General features: G+C 32.6%; 1 protein-coding gene across 2 annotated transcripts in view; it reads left to right on the plus strand.

The window, feature by feature from the left end:
• TMEM65 (transmembrane protein 65) overlaps positions 1 to 22,897 on the plus strand; it is a 46,288-nt gene extending 23,391 nt beyond the window's left edge. Inside the window, exons 2-8 of one of the 2 annotated variants that reach the window (XM_070477042.1) lie at positions 6,274 to 6,369; positions 7,581 to 7,625; positions 10,594 to 10,661; positions 15,257 to 15,311; positions 16,135 to 16,177; positions 18,550 to 18,655; positions 20,222 to 22,897. In XM_070477042.1, coding sequence (XP_070333143.1) covers positions 6,274 to 6,369; positions 7,581 to 7,625; positions 10,594 to 10,661; positions 15,257 to 15,311; positions 16,135 to 16,177; positions 18,550 to 18,655; positions 20,222 to 20,323 — 515 coding nt within the window. In that variant the 3' untranslated portion in view covers positions 20,324 to 22,897. The remainder of the gene's footprint in view (positions 1 to 6,273; positions 6,370 to 7,580; positions 7,626 to 10,593; positions 10,662 to 15,256; positions 15,312 to 16,134; positions 16,178 to 18,549; positions 18,656 to 20,221) is intronic. The other variant, XM_020891146.2, reaches the window with a different exon arrangement.
• Positions 22,898 to 23,734: the final 837 nt, after the last annotated feature.

The following is a 23,734-nucleotide window of genomic DNA, read 5'->3' on the forward strand; positions in this document are numbered from 1 at the left end:
CTAGAGTTTCCTTCTTGTGTGGCCTTCAATGAGGCTCCTTTCAAAAATTTTCTCTCTCTCTCTTTTTAAAAAATCTCCACAATTGTTCCTCATCTGTTCTTGTTACGTTGCTCTGTCTCTTATTTCTTCCTTTGTCTTTCTCTTTCTAATCTGACTCCCCCACCCACCGCCTCCTTTTAAGTGAATATAGTATGAAGTAATTATAATTTAAGTAAGTATTTATACTTATATAGCAAAATATAAAAAACTGCTGGATTAAATACATTTTTATTCTTGAGATAGGAGAGAAAAACCTTAATTTGTGTTTCCTTCTGACTCCTTTGACTTTTATATGGCAGTGACCCTCAGTTTTATATTTCCTAAATAGATAATAGTTGACCATTAAATGATGATTCTGATGCACTGTAATATTCCAATTCATGAAGGAAATATTTCTTTTAAAAATTCAGTATTAATTAGTAACAATATTTTGTAAGCTACAACAGGTCTTTGGTTGCTTTTGTTAATTAGAAGACTAACTGGAATTCCTCAGTTTTTGTACATCCTAAAAAATCAAAATTTCATTTCGTAAAAGTGAAATTGCATGTTTTAAATTGTTTTCTCTATTCTTCCTGGGTTCATGAAGCAAAACAAAATGTTGAAAGTGTTGAAATTTTTTATATTTAAACATGCAAAGTATTATAGTTTTCAGAATTTATAATTAATATCTAGGAAGCTTTTAATTAGGAAAACATTTGTTTATACATTAAAATACTTGAATATGTTTATGTTCTCAAGGATAGATTAGAAGGAGAGAAAATCCTACTTAAAATAATTTTCATTTGGTTTGATGCAATATAAACAAGCAATTTGTAAAAACTATCATGTCTTACTTACTTTCCTGCCAGTAAAGAAATGTGAAATCAAAAGGAAAAAAAATGTATGTGCAAATATTATCTCATAGACACATACAGATAATTGGCCTAATCAATATATTTCTGTGTGTGTGTGTGTGTGTGTGTGTGTGTGTGTGTGTGTGTGTGTGTGTGTGTGTCTTGTTTGGATTTTCATTATCAGATCAATTCAGTCATTTTTAGCTAAAGTTTATTTGCCTTTCTGCCTGTGTACATAAGACTTTTAACAACAAATTTCAAAAGCACCTAACTTCTTTTACTCCTGTTCGTTAATTTTAATTAAGCTTTTTATTTTGACATAATTGCAGATTCACATGCAATTGCAAGAAATAATACAGGCTACCTACTTTCCCCAAAGGTGACATCTTGTAAAAACTATCATATGGTGTCACGTGCAGGAGATTGACATTGATAGAGTCAACATACAGAAGAGTTACAACCCCCACAGGGATCCCTCTTGTTACTTTTCTCTTCTTTTTTTAATTAATTAATTTATTTTAATTGGAGGCTAATTACTTTACAATATTGCAGTGATTTTGGCCATACATTGACATCAATCAGCCATGGGTATACATGTGTCCCCCATCCTGAACCCCCCTCCCACTTCCCTTCCCATCCCATTCCTCAGGGTCATCCCAGTGTACTGGCCCTGAGCGCCCTTGTCTTATGCATCCAACCTGGACTGGTGATCTATTTCACATATGGTAATATACATGTTTCAATGCTATTCTCTCAAATCATCCCACCTTTGCCTTCTCCCACAGAGTCCAAAAGTCTGTTCTTTACATCTGTGTCTCTTTTGCTGTTTCACATATAGGGTCATCATTACCATCTTTCTAAATTCCATATATATGCATTAATATGCTAACCTATATATTTCTAAACATGAAACCCTATTAAGTGCAGCTTCTTCAAACAATGAAAAATATCTGAGAAAAAGAAAAAAATAAGGAAGTCTGGATGTTAGTTATTTTTGCCAGTATTGTGAATAAACACACTTTGGAAAAGCAGTTTCTATTCTGTTATCATTCCGTTAAGTTATTTTTCCACTAAGTTATCATTCTGTTAAGTATGTTTCTGTCTGTGTTCATGAAGGATATTGGTCTGTAGCTTTCTCTTTTTTTGGTAATTTTTTGGTTTGGTTTTTTTTAGTACTCCTCTGACCTTATAAAATGAGTTAGGAACTATTTCTTCATTTTTTGTTTTTCTGAAGGAACTTGCAAGTTTGTCTGAGGTTGGCGTTTGCTTTTCTTTAACTGTTTAATAAAACTCATTAGTGAAACCATCTGGATCTGGAGGGTGTTTTTTTTTTTTTTTTTAGTGTGAATGTTATGGAAAGGTGCTTGTTAACAAATTTGATTTTGCTACTAGATAGACCTATTCAGATTTTTTGTTTCAGCTTATATCTTTTGGTAAGTTGTATTTTTCAAGGAGTTTGTTCATTTCATCTAAGTTGACTAAGTTGGCATAAAGTTATATGTGATATTCTCATTTTATTGTCTGTAGGATCTATAGTGATGTCCCCTGTTTTATTCCTGATATTAGTAATTTGTGTTCTCTTTCTAGATTGGTGTACCTAAGGATTTTTTCATTTTGTTAATCTTTTCAAAGAATCAACTTTTGGCTTTGTCTATTTCCGTTATTGTTTGCTTTTTATTTCATTGATTTCAGCTGTTTTTGTTGTTATCACCTTCATTCTACTACTTACTTTTCATTACCTTGCTCTCTTTTTTGGTAGCTTTTTCAGATAGAACCATGCGTCATTTATTTTAGGCCTTTCTTCTTTTTAATATTAGTACTTAAAACTCCTCTAAGCACTCATTGAGCTGTCCTGACAAATTTCAGTATACTGTATTTTCATTGTGATTCATTTGAAAAGTATTTTCTAATTTCCTCTTTGATTTCTTCTTTGGCCCGTGTATTTAGAAGATGTTACTTAATTTCCACTTTCTTCCCTAGATATCTTATTATGAGTTGTATTTTGGTCAGAGAACATATTCTTTACAATTGTAATCATTAACTTATTAACACTTGTTTTGTGGATCAGCATATGGTCTCTTTTGATCAATGTTATCATCTACACTTGAAAAGAATATGCATTCTGTAGTTGTTGAGTATGGATGTTTAAATATTAGTTGAATGAAGATGATTGGTAGTGCTGTTCAGATAATCTATTTCTTAGTGATAATTTCCCCTAGTGTTCTATCAGTTGCTGAGAGAGAAGCTCTTGTATCTTCAAGTATGATTGTAGAAATGTTTATTTTCCCTTTAATTCTGTCAGATTTTGCATCATGCATTTTGAAGCTTTGTTACTGCTGCTGCTGCTGCTGCTCCTAAGTCGCTTCAGTCGTGTCCGACTCTGTGTGACTCTGTAGATGGAAGCCCACCAGGCTCCCCCATCCCTGGGATTCTCCAGGCAAGAACACTCTAAGCATAAGCAAATTGTTATTATGCCTTTTGATGAGCTGACTCTTCACATTTTGAAATGTCCCTGGTTCTGGTAATACTCTTTAAGTCCACTTAATCTGTTTTTAACATTGCCTTTGCAGTTTTTGCCAACAAAGGTCCATATAGTCAAAGCTGTGATTTTTCTGGTAGTCATGTACAGATGTGAGAGTAGGACCATAAAGAAGGCTGAGCACCGAAGAATTGATGCTTTAGAAATGTGGTGCTGGAGAAGACTCTTCAGAATCCCTTGGACTGTAAGGAGATCAAACCAGTCAGTCCTAAAGGAAATTAATCCTGAGTATTAATTTGAAGGAGTGATGCTGAAGTTCCAGTACTTTGGCCACCTGATGAGAAGAGCTGACTCACTGGAAAAGACCCTGATGCTGGGAAAGATAGAAGGCAGGAGGAGAAGTTGGTGACAGAGGATGAGATGGTTGGAAGGCATCACTGACTCAATTGACATGAGTTTGAGGAAACTCTGGGAGATAGTAAAGGACAGGGAAACCTGGTGTGCTGCAGTCCATGGGGTGCAAAGAGTTGGACACCACTTAGCAACTGAACAGCTCCAGCCTTAGGGGCTTCCCAGGTGGTAAAGAACCCACCTGCCAATGCAGGAGACACGAGATGCAGGTTTGATCCCTGGGTCAGGAAGATCCCCTGGAGGAGGATATGGCAACCACTCCAGTATTCTTGCCTGGGAAATCCCATAGACAGATGAGCCTGGTGAGCCACAGTCCAGGAGGTCACAAAGAGTCAGATGTGCCTGAGCAACTCAGCACAGCACTGCCGCAGCTCCAGTCTTACAAGCTTACTGTTTGTGTAATATGTCTTTTGCCATTTATTTACTTTTAATCTATTGAAGTGTAATTCTTGCAGATATCATATAGTTGGGTCTTGCCTTTTTGTCCGTTTTAACAACCTCTGCCTTTTAATTGGATTGTTTAGTCCTTTAACATTGAAAGTAATTATTGATACAGTTGGATGTAGGTTTACTATTTTACTGTTTGGTTCTCTTTTCTTTCTTCTGTTCTCATTTCCTGCGTTCTTTTGACTTAATACTTTTTGCAGTCCCCTTCACATTATTTAGCTTTTTAACTGTGTTCTTGATGCATTTTGTCTGTATGTGTGATTGCTCTAGGAATTGCAAATAGGTATCCTTTAACTTTGCATACTGTTTAGAGCTAATTCTACTTAGAACCTTGTACCATGTCACATACATTGTGGAAATATTGCAATCACATTTCCAAATTGGTCCATTTGTGACCTCCTTCATCCTTTATGCTTTGATGTCAAATGTATTATATCTCCATACATTATAAACTCCACATGGCAGTGTTGCAATTTTTGGACAATCAGGTTTATTTAAATTACTAGGGAGGAAGTAGTCTTTTATATTTACTCAGTATTTACCATTCTTGATGCTCTTCATTCTTTTTATTTTCTTTCTATTTTACCTTAAGCTGGGATTTTTGTGGTTTTCCCTGCATAGGCACGGTTTACACAGAAGCCATATGTTTGAACTGAATGTGTATCAGAATTTAAGGCTCCTCCTTTCTGACTCTGCTCTTTTCTCTCACTTTGCAGTGGCTTTGGTTATCTTGCACCTTGCCCACTGCTTTTTTAGGCCAGAAAGACTGAAGGGTTTTTTCTTCTTTTTTTAAGAGCTGGTTTAGGCCAATATCTTCATGAAATGGGTAACTCATTTAGTTCCATTCTTCTTTGTAATTGTTGATTACTCTCCACAATCAACCTGCTTTTTGGTCATTTTCCAGAGCTCTCAAATATTTATTTATAGTTGTTCTGTATAGGATTGGTCTGATAGATGATAATTCAGCCTGTATTGGAAGTAGAACCAGGACTTTTTAAGCTAAAAATGGTTGGAAAATATGGTGTGGTAATGTACAGTCTTTGGAGAAGGAAATGGCAGCCCACTCCAGTATTCTTGCCTGTCGAATCCCATGGACAGAGGAGCCTGGCAAGCTACAGTTCATGGGGTTGCAAGAGTCGGATATGACTTAGCGACTAGATCATAGTCTTCTTATTTTAAAATATTTAGAAAAAGAGAGAAATTATGATGCGTGTAATGCACACGCACACTGAAACAGAAAGAACTAGCTTTTCTAACTCGAGTCTGCTTAATAGAACGTTAGATTGGAGTACATTTCCATGTAAGCGTACATAGTTTACCGTGTGTCAGAAGAAAAAATTTAAGGTTAAGATATGTATGTAGGGATATAAAGCTTTGGGATTTACTATGATTATTTTCAAGGGGATTATATTAGCTCCCCTCACATTTTAAAATTGGTGCAGACTGCTGAAACCTTGGCTTATTTCAAAGATTGAGTTTTATTGTGTGTTATACACCTAATGTTTTTTCACTTCTGATATATATTTGTCTTCTTTCTGTTAATGTAGTAAAGAAGATAGAGTGTCAGAATCCTCAAAATGGTCAGTTTATGAGTCACAATTTTTGATGGGTACTTTCCAATAAAATTTCCACTTTCTAGGAAATGTTCCTTTCCTGTTTCCTCTTATTACTCCTTGGGTTCTTTATAATGCAGGAGGCAAAACTCTATGCTTTGATTTTGCTTTATCCTCTGTGCCAGTGGTTTTCCTCCCTGCTGTGTCTACTTTACTTTGTATTATTTTCTTTTTCTCTCTTTTAAAAAGAGTTATTTTTCATGACCTTTAATTTTTTAATCCTTGTATGTACTTAGAAAGAAAGATTTGAAATATTGCTTACATTATTTGATTTTTTCCCCCCTCATTACTTTTACACATTATACATTTGCCTAGCTCTTATCCTTTCATCCTTGGAGTTGTAAAATATTTTAAAATACTTTGCTCAGTATGTAGAGAATTTGAAAAAGTAAAAGCAAGGACTCTATATATTCTCATTACATTGGGAAGGTCCTGCTTGTTGAATTTTTAGGTATTTCAAGATGTTCCAGTCAACTGACAAGGACTTCTCCTCACAGTGTCAGAACTGTAGTGATGATGAGAGTAATGCAACTAGGAAATAGTTCTGGTATGTAACCACTTTTGCATGTTTACTTCACCAGAAAACTCTGTGGAGTATAGTGGTATCTTATATTCCTTGTTAAAAATTTGGAAAACTATTTGCATGCTTTCAAAGTAGATTTTGAGGTAATAGTACTAGTCAAAGAATAAGAGATTATATTCTAAGCAGGTATAAAATACTGAAAGTTTTAGAATATCTTCATTTCTTTACTGTCCTAGAAAAGGAAAAACAAAACTTAATTTGCATTCTTAGAACTTTCTTAATAATCCAATAATTGCCTAAACTCTAGGTTTTAGCACATTTCTTATTATAAAGTCATTATGATACTATATGCTTTTTTAGTAAAATAACATTTACAAATATGTCATACTCCTTTTTATGTAGCTTATTGATGGAGATTCATTGGCTTTTCACTTTCTAAAAACTAAACTCTTCAGTTCTTATGTTGTCATAGATTATAAATATTTTAGAAAATATATATCCAGTTTGTAATGTATTTCTTTGGACACTTTGGTTATACTAGATCTTTATTGCAGAGTGACCCATGGTTTGGGTTCTTTTGTATAGTATATCAGTTAATTCTGTTGGATTGAGTGAGAATAAAGAAGGTGGAATTCTCTGCCATTTTACTGTAATTTACTCTTATACAAATGATGAGTTGGTTATTATTATGAGATTACATAGGTAGCGTTTTTGTAGTTGTTAATTTTTAGATTTAATGATGGCACTTGAATATACTTTGATATAATATACTTGAGAAAACTTTCTGTTTATTATGACATATAAGTAATGTTGCTATTTAGTGAATCACACCCTACTCTCTGGGGTCATTTTGTTGTGTAAATGTTCTTTATTATCCTGTAGTATATTTTTGAAAACTCAAAATATTCAGTACATTATCAAGGGATATTAATTAGTCTCATTGTAGAGATACAAAGACTTATTTACACAAAGCCAAAAACAAGTGATTTGCCCAGGGATATAGGGTCATAGTAGGCCTGTAACTAAAGCTCAATTTGTTTTTCTAGCCTTGTAATTTAATCTATACCAAGAAATATTTCCTGTATGGATAACTTTGGTTCATTCACTTAAAGATAATTTATGAATAAACTCTGCTGTTCTATCATTTTGTAATTCTGCTAGTGTTTTCTTCATTGTGATAAAAAAGAAATGCTATAGTAACTAATTCTTGAACACACCCTCTCTTTCCCCTTCAGAAAAGTTGGAAGCTCAACCACCAACCCCAGGACAGCTGAGATATGGTAATGGTTCTATAATTATTTGTGCATCTGTCTTTTGGACTTGAAATAGCTATGTTATTCATTAATAATACAGAAGAGTCAATAAATTAATTCATTCCAGATAGAATAGATTATCTTATTTATTATGCTAAAGCAAAAGCTTTGTAAATTTGGTTTAAAACATAGTATTATGGAATTTCTAAGATTGTTAACCATGTCTGTTAGTGTTTAAATATTGTTACCATCTAGAGATAGAATTGTAGTAGAGGTTTTCTTAGTTCCTGGATAAAAGGATATGTTTACTTTAGTTTGGATTTAAGTTGGGTTATTTCAGAACTAGAATTTCTAGGCTATTTTCTTTGGTAGAGAAAATGCTCTGACTTGTTTCTAATAATGAAGAAAGTAAAGTTCATTTTAAGCCACCCCAAAGAAGAACCTTATAATGCTGCTGGTCTGCTTTCTTTACTGTATTATGATTGGAATAACTGTTCAAGGGCTAACACCAAAGTAATGTAAAACAGTTTAGGGTCTTATTATAAAGACAATGGAAGAAGAGAATTATTTAGCAGTGCAGTGAATTTGAATTGGTTGTAAGTTAAAGCTAAATATTAGATATGGTTCACTAGAATAATATTTTCCAAAGGAAACTGAAGAAATCACATTGGTAGTCTGTCATTACATACTGGAGAGCAGACATATAATTAAAATATAGTAGCTAGTTCCTTTTTTTCTCTCAGAGATAGAATATAATTTGCCTTAGAAATTAGTAGCTTTTCCCAGGTATCAAAACAATTTAAGAATTCTTTAAGATTTTTCTTTCCCTGGTAATCTTTTCTGATGCTTCTAGGCTGGATTCATATACTATATATCCATAGCACTGTATAATGCTATCACCATTTAGGGGGTCATATTGAAGTTAACTATATGGCTCTGTTATCATTCCCAGACTTCTTGAGGGCTGGGATCAACTATCTCTGTATCTCAAGTGCCCAGTGGAGTGTCCAGTACATGTTATGTAATTTTTTGAAATTTATATTTTTCCTTTGGGTTGAAAATAAATTTTTATTTATAGGACACATTTATTTACATCTAAACATCAAAACATGATATATTTTACAGTTGCAGGTAATTATTACAGCAATGTAGCAACATGCTTTGGTTTTACTGACCAAGTTTCTACTAAGATAACTATTAGCTTAATCTTAGTTTAGTAACCTGACACCTAATTTTAAGATATTTATAACTAGCTAGTTTTAGAGATGCCATCAGATTAACCCCAAAATGTTTAGTAATTCCAGAAGTTTCATATTTTACCATATTTACTTTTCAAAGATGATTGAGAAGGTGTTTGGGAGTCTTCTCTTCAAATATATGTATCTAAGTAGCAGCTCTGTCTTCTCTGTAAGTGTTTCATATAGTGAACTATTAGAATTTCATTATATTCCTTTGACTTACCAATTTGTAGTATTTTTTGAAATTCTGTATGTGTTTTAGAAGCTGATTATTATAAAATTTTGAATGTTTGGTCATTAAGCACCTGAACCTAGGCAAAAAGTTGAAGAATTAAGACAGCCCTTTAATGGAGAAACGCTGTTTCATTAATGTCATTTGATTTTTTATTATCTTTTAAAACAATATACTTTGTAATTAAAAAGATGCTACTTTTTACCTGGGACATTCTTATGTGGTAACAAGAACTCTGAAATGGCCTAGAATATATACCATTTCACCCCTTGATTCTTAGTCTTTGACAGTGCTTATGGGTAGAAATGTTTTACTGTTTATTAGCCTTCCCTTATTGGTGCAGAACTCACCATAGTAGTATCAAATTTCATAACTTCTGGATTATATTTTAATTGTATTTTCTGTGGACTTAACTACATTAAAAGAAAAAAGATGTAAAGTCACTGAACACTAAACACATAACTAACCAATTGATTTAGGGGACAGTTTTTTGGATGTGGTATAAAACTGAATGCTTTGATGCCTGTTTTTAAAAAGTCCTCAGTTGAACGGATGTTGACTATACCTTGGCAGATTTATAGATTAATTAGAATAAAGTCTTAACTGTCCTCAGCTTTTAATCTGTTTCACAGTCTTCCCTCAATTGTCTTAGTCTGGAATTTTCTTCCTTTCCAAGGTAGATGTCCTCAACTTAATTAACTAATGTTTGTTGAGCATCTACTATGCACTAGGCATTCTGCAATGTACTGAAGATGCAAATAAGAAAAAAAGATGAAGTTAAATATATTTAAAAAATAGATATTAGCTCTTCCTAGTTACATTTCTGTTTTCTCAGGTCATCCAGATTATGTACTTTGTAGATAAGATATGGTGTGCTTTTGGTAGGAAGAGGCCAAGTTACATTTTAATTTAAATCAAATATTATTTGTTTTAGTTTGTGAAAGCAATCAGGGATACTGATGTGTCAAGGAAGGAAAGAGGACTTTGAATCCAGATGTCTAATAGAAATGACATAATCACAGTTTTTTCCTAACAGTGTTTAAAAAATTGTTTGATAAGTAAATGTGACCAGATAACTTCCCTGAAATTTGATTCAAACATTTTCTATTATTTCTAATATGGAGATCAATTTTATGATATCAATCTTTAGGTCTAAGAGAGAAAAAGATTGATGTCAGTAGTTATTTAACAGGTAAAATATGGTACTCATAAAATGTATTTATTTATTCTGTCATTAACTGTATGTAATTTGTACGTGTGTGTGTATTGCCAGTAAGAAAGCACAAAAGCCTAACACAATTAATTTTACATGTTACGTGTTTTTTATTTTGTTTTTTCCCCATTACAGCTTCTACCAAGTATATAAACATAGCAGAAGCAGAATCTTTTGGCTGTGGGGAATGGAAAGTAAATTCTAAAACTTAAATCATATCTACTTATGAGACTTTAATCATATGATCTGTTTTTGTCATTTTAAAATTATAGAAACCTTAAAATATATTTTTCTGTTTTTGATGTTTTTCAGTATTCATCCACAATGCGATACCTTTCATAGGGTTTGGCTTTTTGGATAATGCAATTATGATTGTTGCAGTAAGTTCTTTCAACCCTTCTATTTTGAATTAATAAATGTGGTCTAAATTTTCCTAATAATTTATATATTATAGTTGTAAAGCTTTAACAAATGAATAAGACTTTTTAGCTTTATTTCATGTTAATTAGACTGTAGCTCAATTTTAAGGCATTATATCTATTAATCAAGACTTTTGGTAAAGCATTGACAATAATAAACAGATACTCATTGAGTCTATATTATTCTGTTCTAGTTTCAGCATTATTAAAGAAAAAAGTTTGTAAAATTTTCTGATGTCCTTTAATTTTATCAGCAGTTCTCATATGTGTATGTTATTAATTAGTTCTTTGTCCAGTTTTCCCATACAAAAATGTTTACAAGAGTGTTTTGATATTCAGTCCATCCGTTTAACTCAAAGATGATTTAAGTTTCAATTCAGAATACTGTAAATGTAAGGCCTTCAGTCTGTTCCATCAGTGTTAAAAATTCTCTTTTGCTGAAGTCATTTTCATTTAAGGTTGTTTCTTAAAGGTCTTGTTTAGTCTTAGGAATGGTCGATTGACCTTTCCTACTCTTCTGTGGCATCTTTTGTCAATAGATGTCAACCCAGTTTGGGGTTTAGATTAGAAAGTCATGATAAAAATACATGTCCATCATTAGTCCACGAGGAAAATGCCGGTCTTCTGAAGCTGCCTAGTGCTGTAGCCAATTCTCCTCACTGACTTGAAGTTTTAAAAAGTCTAAAAATTCTAGATATTGTGTAGGAAACTGCTCAAAAAAAAAAAGAAGTGATTTTAGGATTATCAAATATAAGGAAAGAATATTTGAGAGATGCCAGGGTTTTGTTTTTTTTTATTTGTCGTCGTTTGTTTTGTTTTTTGTTTCAGTGTTTTGACGGTCACATGTACTGTAGGTGGGTAGAAATAGAATATTTGGTTTTAAAATAGGGATGAAAGTATAGTTTACATTGTATAGATTATAAAATTTGCTTGAAGACTATCAAATTGGTTCGCTCAAGAATGGTTTTCTTTGCTATATAGTCTTAGTTTATGTCCAGATTGATGGGAGATATCCAGAAATTCTAGCCATTCAGCTGGTTGAGGAAACACAAGGTTTACACATTAGGAAGGTATCTCGCTTGGTAAATAGTCATAGAAAAATACTGTAGCATATACATAATTTGAAAGTGATAAGCACCCATTGGATGGATAATTCTTGAGCAGAGTAGTCTGGTAAGAGCATCTAAAATATAATTTCAAAATGCTAGCTTTTTGGCTGATAATGATATTTTCCTAATATGTATACAAGAATCAAGATGATTAATTTATATATCTGTGAATAAAAGAAACTTTTTCAACCATGCCATACTACCTTTTCTGAAATAAGCCTTTAGTGAGCCTTGAGTTGGTTAGATTATTTAAATTGTTAATGTAAATAAAATCTAATTTTATTTACTATTTATAGAAAAACCCACTATGATTAAATTATGAACTGCCTTTAAAACTTGGTATATTCCTAAATAGATTGGATTAAAGCTTCTCTGTGACAATTTTACACTCAGTATTTTAATTCTGTATTGAAAGCAGGTATCTCCCCATTCTACCATCTTAATAATCTTTTTGTTTTTTTGGCCTCAGTTGAACAAACCTTAGATACTCAAAATGATGAAAAACTATCCTTGCTAAAGGGAAATGTTGAGATGATATATTTTGCTTAAAGAGGAGGGCAAGGAGATTTTGAAGAGGGAGCAGAATAGGGAAACTGGGTAGTTTCTTAGATCCTGAATAAGACCTTCACAGTATGGTCTTGGGGATTCCCTGGTAGCTCAGCTGGTAAAGAAACCACCTGCAATGCAGAAGATTCCAGTTCAATTCCTGGGTCGGAAAGATCCCCTGGAGAAGGGAACGGCTACCCACTCCAATATTCTGACTTGGAGAATTCCATGGACTGTATAGTCCATGGGGTCGCAAACAGTCAGACACGACTGAGTAACTTTCACTTTCATCAACTTTCAGTATGGTCTTACTATTTCTTTGAAATAAATATCTCCAGTAACAGATGTGCTGTGCTGAGTCACTCATTTGTGCCCGACTCTGTGACCCAATGGACTGCAGCCCGCCAGGCTCCTCTGTTCATGCGGATTCTCCAGGCAAGAATACTGGAGTGGGTTGCCATGCCCTCCTCCAGGGGATCTTCCCAACCCAGGGATGAACCCTGGTCTCCCTCAATGCAGGTAGATTCTTTACCATCTGAACCACCAGGGAAGCCCAAGAGTACTGGAGTGGGTAGCCTATCCCTTCTCCAGGGGATCTTCCCAACCCAGGGATTGAACTGGAATCTCCCACATTGCAGGCAGATTTTTTATCAGTTGAGCTACCAGGGAAGCCCCAAGAAACAGATATCTGTGTTTACATACAGTTACCAATTAAGACAGAACAACAACACCCACATTCTAAAGTCAAATTATTGTAGTGTTGTTCCTATCTTCTGTTACTCAGGCCTGTGTCTAATTATTAGTGTGACTAGAGTGAACTGTTTTTCTAGGCCTGAGATGATTGACTCCAACTCAGTAAAATTTGTTTTTCTGGTTTATGTTGAAATCCAGTTTCACAGACATCACCAGTTTTTTATTTATATAGTACTGAAATAAGTATTTAAACTACTGGCTTAAAACGGATTAAGAGTAAGAGGTGTGGCAAAAATATCCAATAATTGCAGAATAATTCAGGAAGTTAAATTTTCCAGAGAGACTTTTTTAATAGACTGTTAAGACTAAAAATCCATAAATAATATAATTATAGAATCTATGAAAAGGCAAATAAGTGAACATTGTTATCTTAAGAATGTTTTCACCTTTTTTAGTTAAACACTAACTGCCATTGTAGGATAGCTATGATTGTTTGAAGATAGCTAGTTAAGAAAGCCTTCTTTTTAATGTTTAATTTTTAACTGATTCTTTTTTTTTGTATCGTGCCGTTTGATATTTTTCCTGTTAGGTACACTTTCTTGACTGCTACCCTAATTGCAATCATGTAAACAAATTCCTATATAATTTCTCATAGTAGATTTGACTTTTATTCTTGGCTGCTGTTCATACTAAATTTTTGATTTCATAGTTTTTTATTTTTGTGTTGTTGGTTTGCTTTTTATAACTTAGATTTTAGTGGGTAGGGGGGAATTCTTTTCCTTACAATTTAATTAGGATAGAGTTGATTAGAGTTCTAGAATAGATGAATAAGATTAAGGTGACGAACCAAGTACATCTTTAAGACAACTTGTACTAGATTTATTTATAATTTCTACCCCACCTGTTAACATGAAATTTGATGTTATTATGGGAAAAAGAAAAAGAGTGGAGATTTCATTGCCTTCAAACCAACTTTGAGTTTACATGAAGCTTTTCATGCTATTAGAAGCATCTTCAGGTTTCTTAAATTCAACCAAGTAATTAAGCATGTAAATGCTTTATAAATACATGTGTTGGTAGACAGATTCATTTTAGGTAATTTCCAATGATTCATTGCTGTTAAAGATGCTGTATTTATTTTTTATACATTGTAGCTGTCGGGCGCTTCTCTCCTATATTAATACTCCAGGGTATTTTGCATCCATATATAAAGATATTTCTTTGTGCCAGTTTTCTTTTTCTTTAGAAATCTGTTTCTTTGTGTTCCTTTACAACCTTGTAACTTTAATGCCTGGGAGACTTTTACATCAGGCTATTTGGTCCATACGCTACAGGAATTATATTTTAAAGGAGTGGAATCAAAAGGCTTAGGGGAAGGAAAATTGAGGAAGTTAAACTTAACTTCTCTTCAGTTTTGTAAATAATTGTGTAATGCCATATTACTGTATACCAGATAAGGCATTCTCTTTTGTTTTTCCTCAACAAATACTGAGATTTGTAGGGCATTTTTTTTTTTTCTACAAGTGTCATTGAGATTTAAAAAAATTTTTTTAGAAATTTTCAACCATCAATATTTAAGAGAACTTTTGAGAAGTCCATTTTTGGCAGTATTGCATAAGGGTTAGAACTGAATTAGCACAATAGGTTCTAGGATTTCTTTTTTGCTGTATCTCTATTGTATTAAATGCTATTGTTGCTTGTAAATGAATTATATAGTCTTATTATCTAGTGATTAAAGAGCTAAATGTTTTAAGGATAATTTTTGAAGTCTGATTTTTTGGGTCCTTAGAAACTGGTCTAGTCTTAAGTCTTTTATAAGGTAGATACCAATAGTATATAATTGTATCATTCAGAATTTAAAATTTAGATGAGTTGGTTGTCTTTGTGTTCAAAAGCATTAAAGTACCTTTCTGTAGTAGGAAAATATAAATTCTAGATTATTAATGATGAATTGTATTGCTCTGTGTGTTTCTATTTTTTATTTTTATGAAGGCTTAATTGTAATGAATAAAATATTGATGTTATTTCTGCATGAATGCATATATTTAATAAATAAGGGATTTGCTATAGTATATGCATATTTATGTATATTATATATAACTTTGCTGTAATAACATTGTTTTATCTGTTTCATTAATGCTTTGCTATTCTTTTATAGTCACTTCAGTTTTAATTTTTAAGATTAATTTCTTTGTAATTGTTTTTCAGGGAACCCATATTGAATTGTCTATTGGAATTATTTTTGGAATTTCAACTATGGCAGGTATTTAATAATAGTAGTGTTATTATTCCATTGTATATTTATGAAACATTTTAGTAGATTAAGTATAGAAGAAGATTCATTTGAATGAATTTACTCACTGAGATGTCATTAATAGTTTATCTCCTTGATCCTGTCTTTTAATTTTTAATTTTGTACATGTAGTATGCATTTTTCTGAGAAAGTTTGGGTACTTTATGTTAGTTAATGAGTAACAATAATCTACTATATTGACTGTGTTAAAAAATTTTTTTTCTCTTAATTCAGTGTTACCGTAAAACCTTCCTACCCATTTTCTCTATCAAATTATTTATTTTCAAGTTGGGAAGAAAAATCAAGGAAGGAAACACAAGATCAAAAATCTGATTTGGTTCTGTCTCCTTCTTTCCCCACAAATACCACTCTACTCTTCATGATGGTGGAATTTGGGAACAATTCTGTGTTGTGTTATTATGGAACATGTGAAGTAGATGAGTAATGAATGAGACATTTCTTCTCCTTGATTTTCTTGAATGTCATAGCTGTACATATAGCTTTAATCTTTAACTTTCAAGTATCCAAATTCCCTTAAATATTGTCTGAAAGTTGAACTACAGAATGTTATGCAGATGTTTTAATATTGAAACCAAAATGGAAACTGGCTACCACATCAGGAAAAAAACTGCTAATTGATGGAGGTTTATGAGTTACTTTGGATATAGTCATTGTAGCTTAGAAAGGTGGTAACTCTTCCAGACTAGTGCTTTATTGATTACACAGTGATCTACTATAGTGATTTTTCTGACTTTTATGTAGTAATTCACTTGTGCATTTTTCATTTTTTTAGCTGCTGCTTTGGGAAACCTTGTGTCAGATTTAGCTGGTCTTGGGTAGGTTCACTTGTGCATGTGTATACTTACTCTCTATTCTCCATTCTCCTTTAATTGGGAAGGATTTTGAAAAGGGACACTTATTTTTTTTTGTTTTTTTTTGGGGGACACTTATTTTTGCATGTGTGTTTTAGAACTAAATTTTTAAAATTAATGTTTCTAAATCAGCAGCACTAAATCTTTGGTGTGCATCAAATATAGATGCCTAGCTCACATCTCAGTCTTGCAGAATTAGTGTCTCTAGGGATGGGGCCCTGACATTTGTGTTAAAGAATCTTCTCAAGCAATTCTGATATGTGTAAAATTTTTTCCTAAGACTACTGTAAGGTAAGCAGAGTTGAGTTTTTCATTTCCTGAAATGTTTATATGTATTTTATAAATATTTCTAAGGATGAGACGACTAAAAGTAAGAAACCCTATCATTATTTCATACCCTCCGTCCTCCCACTAAGTCCAAAGATAAGAAGTATGGCTCAAATGTGAGGATACTGACTGGTCATGTTCACTAGAGAGAGGAATTTTCAAAGCGAATAATGGCCAAAGCTTACATGGACTTGGCTAATTTTTGCTCTTTTTATTCCATGTGGCAAGAAGGAATGATGAAACAAACTGAGGGCGTCTACTCAGAAAAGGCCAGCTTTCTCTTTCTGTTTTTACATTTTCTCTTCTAAGCAGCAGATGGCCTGGGCTGCTTCCTGAGCTTGGGAAAGCCTAGGAAGTATGAATTAGACAGAGTTGGCATTAATTATTGTGATAAACATACTCTGTCTTGCTCAGTCTTTGGTTCTGTTTCTTCCTCTTTTTTTTTGGTTCATTTTGATGGTAAGTGTTGAGATTTGAATTTGCGTCTAGGAGCAGTCTAATTAGCCCTATAATCTAGGGAAAGGCAGCTTTATTCATGATCTAACTCTGTACGTTAGACATCTGCACTTGAGTATGGGGCCACAGCTACTGTTCAAAACACAATTTCTTTGTTCTGGGCCAAAGCAGAAATTTTGTATTCCTGTAATTTCTGATGTAAACCTACAGTGATATTATCCCTTAAACATTCCATTTCCCAGTTTCCAACATTAACGTTTATAATGATAATATTATAGATTTGTTGGGACTCTTCCATCTAAGAACTATTTCTCCTCTGCCTTAAAAAAATACCATTATGTGGTAAATACCACATTTTATCAATCTTAGTTGCATAGGTTTTTAGAACTTAACATATCTAATATTGGGATCCATTTATAATTGATGGTATGCATAATTTAATTGGCAAATTTTTTTCTTTCTTCCATTTCTGAAAGTAAGATTGTATCCAATAAGCAGTGGCCACTTAGAAAATAACTTGAAATTACCCTGAAAATTATAGGCTGTTTTTCTTAGTATATCAGTCTGATAAATTTTAAGAAAACTTTTTTTCTGGTGACAGCTATTAAATTATATGTTAAAGTGCTTTGCTTTGAATTTGGAATAAATGCGTTAATTGCAATTGTAATTGTAAAATTTTTATATACTTTGAATTGTTCTTTTTAAAGCAGTGGTAGAGAGTAATTACTCTTAAGTCAGTTAATTTACCTGTGTATTAAATATGTCAATCTGGAAAATATTAAACCAAATATATGTATATACAATAAAGATGAAAATTGTAAAAGAATGTTTACACCATTTCTGGAGTATACAGATATAGAATTATCTTTGTTGTAGTCATGAGTTTTTCATATGTGAGGACATAGTTTTTCGTATGTGTCTCTTTAAAAACTTATATTCTGTCCTCTTGTATTTTTTTTATTTTTAAAAAAATTTATTTATTTTAATTGGAGGCTAATTACTTTACAGTATTGTGGTGGTTTTTGCCATACATTGACATGAATCCGCCATGGGTGTGCATGTGTTCCCCATCCTGAACCCGCCTCCCACCTCTCTCCCCATCCATCCCTCAGGGTCTTCCCAGTGCACCAGCCCTGAGCACCCTGTCTCATGCATCGAACCTGGACTGGCCATCTATTTCACATATGATAATATACATGTTTCAATGCTGTTCTTTCAAATCATCCCACCCTCGCCTTCTCCCACAGAGTCCAAAAGTTTGTTCTTTACATCTGTGTCTCTTTTGCTGTCTCGCATATAGGGTTGGATGGCATCACCGACTCAACGGACATGGGTTTGTGTGGACTCAGGGAGTTGGTGATGAATAGGGAGGCCTGGCATTCTGCAGTCCATGGGGTCTCAAAGAGTCAGACATGACTAAGTGACTGAACTGAACTGATACAGGGTCATTGTTACCATTTTTCTAATTTCCATATATATATATATATATATGCGTTAATATACTGTATTGGTGTTTTTCTTTCTGACTTACTTGTCCTCTTGTATTTTTAAAGACTTGCAGGCTACGTTGAAGCTTTGGCTTCCAGGTTAGGCCTATCAATTCCTGATCTCTCACCAAAGCAAGTTGACATGTGGCAAACACGTGTTAGTTCACATTTGGTGAGTACTTTGTGTGGTTTATGATAATGAATTTGGGTAGCCAGAACAAGAAACTGTATATAATTCAGTCCCTTGAGAAATTTGAGATTAAAATTGATTTGAGTGGAGTTTTTAACAAAAACTGTCCAAACCTTAGTAGGTTTCAGAAAAACTAATCATTGACTTTTTTTTGTAGGCATACAAAAAAAATTTTGAAAAAAATATTTATATGATTCAGTAACTGTTGAGGAGTATCAGTTATGTACTGAGACTGAAGGACATAAAATGAGTAATAAACTATAGTTCTTTTTGAGCATTGTATAGGTAAAGAATCAGACATATTAAAACAAATTATAATTTAGTGTGACATATTCAGTAATAGAAATGTACACTGGATATAGCAGAAGCACCAGGAGAAGAATTAAGTCTTTGTGGAAAGAAATTTCTTTTAGTGGGGAGATTTCTTGGTGCATATTAGATCTAAGCTTATTTTTAAATTATTGATGAGACATTTATTAGGTGGGAGAGAGAATTCCAAGTATATTGATTAGCAAGTAGAAAGGTATGATGATAACTAACTGGAAGTTCCTGGCAGAGAGAGGGACTGCATCTGACTAATCTTGTCTCCCTGGTACCTGCCATAGAGTTTGGTACTTTGTAGATTCTCAGTAAATGTCTGTATGAAGATGTAAAACTTAATTGGTAAGTATTTTAACCTTAATAGTCATCATAAGAATGCAACATTTAAAAATCATTTACAAAAATTAAATAAATTTTTCATAATATAGGTGAGGTCACAGAAAAATTGTGTGTATGTAGGCATATAAATATATTGCGGTGGGTATATACATCTATTTGCAGTTTTGTCTAGAATAGACAGCAAAGCAGTATAATTATGCACAGATATTCATATTATTTGATTTTTAGATAAATCATTGAGGAAGAACTATACACTGAAATGTTTATTGTTCTATCACTGACAGTAGCAGTGATTTTTAATGGTAAGAAGAACTTTAACATTTATTATAGGCCCATCAATTCAGTGGAATTTAGAAGTTTTTGTATTAAGTTTATGAAACAGTTTGAAAAAGAGTTTTTTATAACATATGTGACTGGTGGGGGGAGGAGGAAAGCAGTAAACAAAGTTATGTTTACATAATGATTAGCCCTACATATATAATTAGGTATACATGGGGATAAATACTGAAAAGGAATATATACAAAGGACAGCAAATCCAAATATGTTGAGAGTACTGGGTGAGATTTTTCGTTCCTTTCTATCTTCTGACTTTAAAATATATGTACATTTTTAAGGTATTTTCTATTTGAATACTTCTCTAATGTTATTTTTATGGCAATTTGAAAAAATTTTTAAATTTTTTTCCTGGTTGCCTTGAACTTTACATATTATTTGTTCTAGAACCTTTTTGTATGTTATTTTTAAATTTAAGTTAGCATGATCAAAAGAAATATAGTAACAGTTGAATTATATAGTACATAGTAATTTTTATCATAGATACTTAAGCAGATGTTCCTCTTACAGGGATAAAATAACTTTGAAAAAAATGTTTTCTTTTGTTTCTGTAGGGTAAAGCTGTCGGAGTGACTATTGGCTGCATTCTAGGAATGTTCCCTTTGATCTTCTTTGGAGGAGGTGAAGATGATGAAAAACTGGAAAAGAAAAATTAACTCACGTAGAATACCTTTAAAAAGATGTAAACTAATGTACCTCAGTTATCAAATATGCTGTCAACAGCATTTAGGAATTAAGACAGTAACAGTGTATAGATAACGGGATCAAATAATTCAGCATGTATTATGGAAAACACTAACTTATTGTGGCTTGGTTTTCTTAGGACATCTTTTTAAAAATTTTTGTGTAAATTGGTAAAATGCTTTTTCATCAATGGCAGTCAACATTTTACCTTTTCTTTTTCTTTATATACCAAAATACCATTTAAGTATCAGTTGTTGATGTACCATGCTAACTTGAGATTTACCTGTTTGTTACTTACCATGTGTACACGCATGAAAGCATTTTCTGTCGTTGTTGTCCCCTACAGTTACAATTCAACCTTAAAATTTTTTCCAAATTACTTAAGATGTTTAATATCAGTTGAATATTTCTTTTTTACTCTCTTTTTGGCAACATCAATTTTGTACTGTTTCACAGTAAACATTTACAATCATCTAGTTTCAGTCATTTTTAAAAAACTCTCACATCTATTCAAAATGAACAGACTTTAAGTACTTATCACTCATTTTAATTTTCTGACCTCTCAGTCTCAAGAGCCAGAGATTAATTAGGATGAACAATTATTTTTAGTCTCCCTACTACATAAGAACATATATGTTAAGAAGTGCATTATTTTGAGTTGGTTTTTATGCTTTTATTTTCTCAACTTTGAGTAATTATGTAGTGGTTTTTGACTCCTACGGGAAGGAAAGTCACTAGAGTGCTTTTAATGCGGATTGTGAGATTTGGGTCAGCTAAGAGGTTTTACATGACACTTGGAAAGTTACGAGGCTAAAAAAGTTTTTTTCACAGAAGTATAAAATGGAAACTGTTAAGAAGGTCTGTGGTATAATTGGTGAAGTTGAGGTGATGTGTGTAAGGTTAATAAGTACAAATAATATTGTTTGGGAATGCTCCTCCCCTCCAAAGTCTTCTTATCTGAGTTGAATGAATTTGAATCCTAATGTTATATCTTCTTTAGCAGATATTATTTCTGGATAACTTCTTTTGAGGTGAAAAATAAATATTTAGTATTTTACTTTTTCTATATATATATGGCCTAGTAATCGAAAGATGTATGAGGAAAAATTCTTTCTCCCATTTTTCGTTCCCTTTCTTTTTTTTTTGTTCCCTTTCTTTTTTTTGTGGCATTTAAATCATATTCTAGATTGAAGTTCCTTATGTCCAGTCTTGTGTATCTGACCTAAGCGTAGCTAGAATTCACATCTATGCTTGTGAGTCATAAATTTTAATTTTATGAACCTGTAAAGTTTGTTAGCATGTGATCTGTTACACATGCTAAAAAATTACTCTTAATTGTAAGAGTACTTAAATATATCACAGAGGAGAAAAACAAATTAAAATTACTGTTTGGGCCACTGAAACTATTTACTTTGCTAAATAGATGAAAAAGAAGGGAAGCTTAAAGATGGCTGTATTTACAGCTGCCTTATTTTAAAGTTTTATTTGCACATTTGCTTTGAATTCTTATTTTCAGAGGAGCTGGTTTCTCTCACAAGACAGTTTGTGATAAATTCTTTTCTGTTTACTTCAAAATTATTTTAGAGCTATCCTGTAGTCATAGATTTTTGAGGGAAAAATAGATCATATGCTATAAAGATAAATATATAATGTTCTTATTATGTACAAATAATGTGACAGTTTTGTTTAATCAAATTAAAATCATAAAACTTAACATCTTAAATAGAACTGTGGTTTGTATCTCCCACATAACATCACAGACACCAAAATTTTTTATTATTATTATTTCAGATGATAGGATTAGTGATTATTTAAAAAAAATTTTTTTGGTAAATGTTTAAGTGTTTTTGTGCCTAACTTGTATTGCCAGCCCTGTCTGTTCTCTAAAAACATATGTTATTGTGGTGCTTAAATTTTCTTTTTGTTAAGTCCTATATCCAGAAACCTTGCCTGTGAGTTTAGAAAGGGCTTTTGATTTTACTTTCTTTTTTGCTCATGAAAATAACCCAGTCCTATAGAATCTTTTAGTTTAACTGAGCATCTGTGGAATTATTTAAGATTTCAAAATATGGAATATACAGCCTTCATATTGAAAAGTACTTTAATTTATGGTTATAATAAAATTTGCATAATTCAGGTAATTAGTTTAAAAGAATGGAGCTCTTTCATCCTTAACCTAAGGTACACATTTTTTTCCTAGTATGGTGCTTTGCACAAAGTGACTTCTGAAAAATGGTTCCCTTTAAGATAATGACGTCATATAATCATTGTTTTATGTTACTTGTTATGAAGAATGTTATTTCAGGTTGAAACTGGAGTTCTTATTTCTCACATTAAGTATTTCTTTATTGGGAGCAACTATAACCATGGTTAAATGCAACGTGAGCTGTGTCAATACTGTTGATGTGAAATCATGTTGTCTGTGTATTATGATTTATTGACTTATTTATGCATGTAAATTGGGTGCATTTTGTTGCCACTGTATGTTAAACGGTGACCAATGTTTTTACAAAGGAATTGAACAAAGAAAAATAACTTTTAAGAAATTTTGGAATGTGGTTTTGATTTTGAAATTTGATTTTCTTTCTAATCTCAGAAAATCCTGGTTATTCTGTAGCTTAAAGGAAATAGTATAAATAAATGCAGACATGACTGAAGCGGCTTAGCCGCAGCAGCAGCAGCAGAAGAGATATCCAAGCCTTCTATATAAGAATGTGTCATTTACTTTACTCCTTTTCTCCAGAAAATGAATTTTAAAAGTAATAGAAGTTTATCTTCTATTCCAAAAGCTTGTGCAAACCGTTTTGAAGTATATTTTCCCAGTTTTAGAATTATAGTTTCTTGCCATCTTAAGAGTGTATTAAATGTAATATAATCTTTTTCTTGACCAATTGGGATCTTACCTAGGACGCAGTAGTGGGTCAATGTAAGGGGGTCAATCATTGTAATACACTGCATTAATAGAATGAAGCAGAAAATACCAGATCATCATCTCAATTCTTGCAGAAAAGCGATTTGACAAAATACAACATCTTTTTTTTGTGTGGAAGAAACAATCAGAAAACTAGGTATATATCTGGTTTTTATAGTTTTTTCATCCCCCCCATCCCCCATTTTTTGCTTCTCTCTCTGGAAATTGCTCGCTGTCTCTAATTTGCTGTTTTTTGGCTGTGTGCACTTAGAAACTTGATAGTCAGTCTTACCGTAAATTATTTGAGAAATATTAGAAAATAGGCTGTGGAGCCTGAGTGAGATGATGGTGGGGATGATGATGATAAATATAATGTTAGTTCCCTTTTGTTAAGCACTTACTGGTTGCTTTGTACTGTAGTATTTTATACACATTACCACACTTAATCTCTGTAATAGCAATGTTAAGTTGG

This window comes from Odocoileus virginianus, chromosome 15 (assembly GCF_023699985.2).
Source record: "Odocoileus virginianus isolate 20LAN1187 ecotype Illinois chromosome 15, Ovbor_1.2, whole genome shotgun sequence".
NCBI classification, from domain to species: domain Eukaryota; kingdom Metazoa; phylum Chordata; class Mammalia; order Artiodactyla; family Cervidae; genus Odocoileus; species Odocoileus virginianus.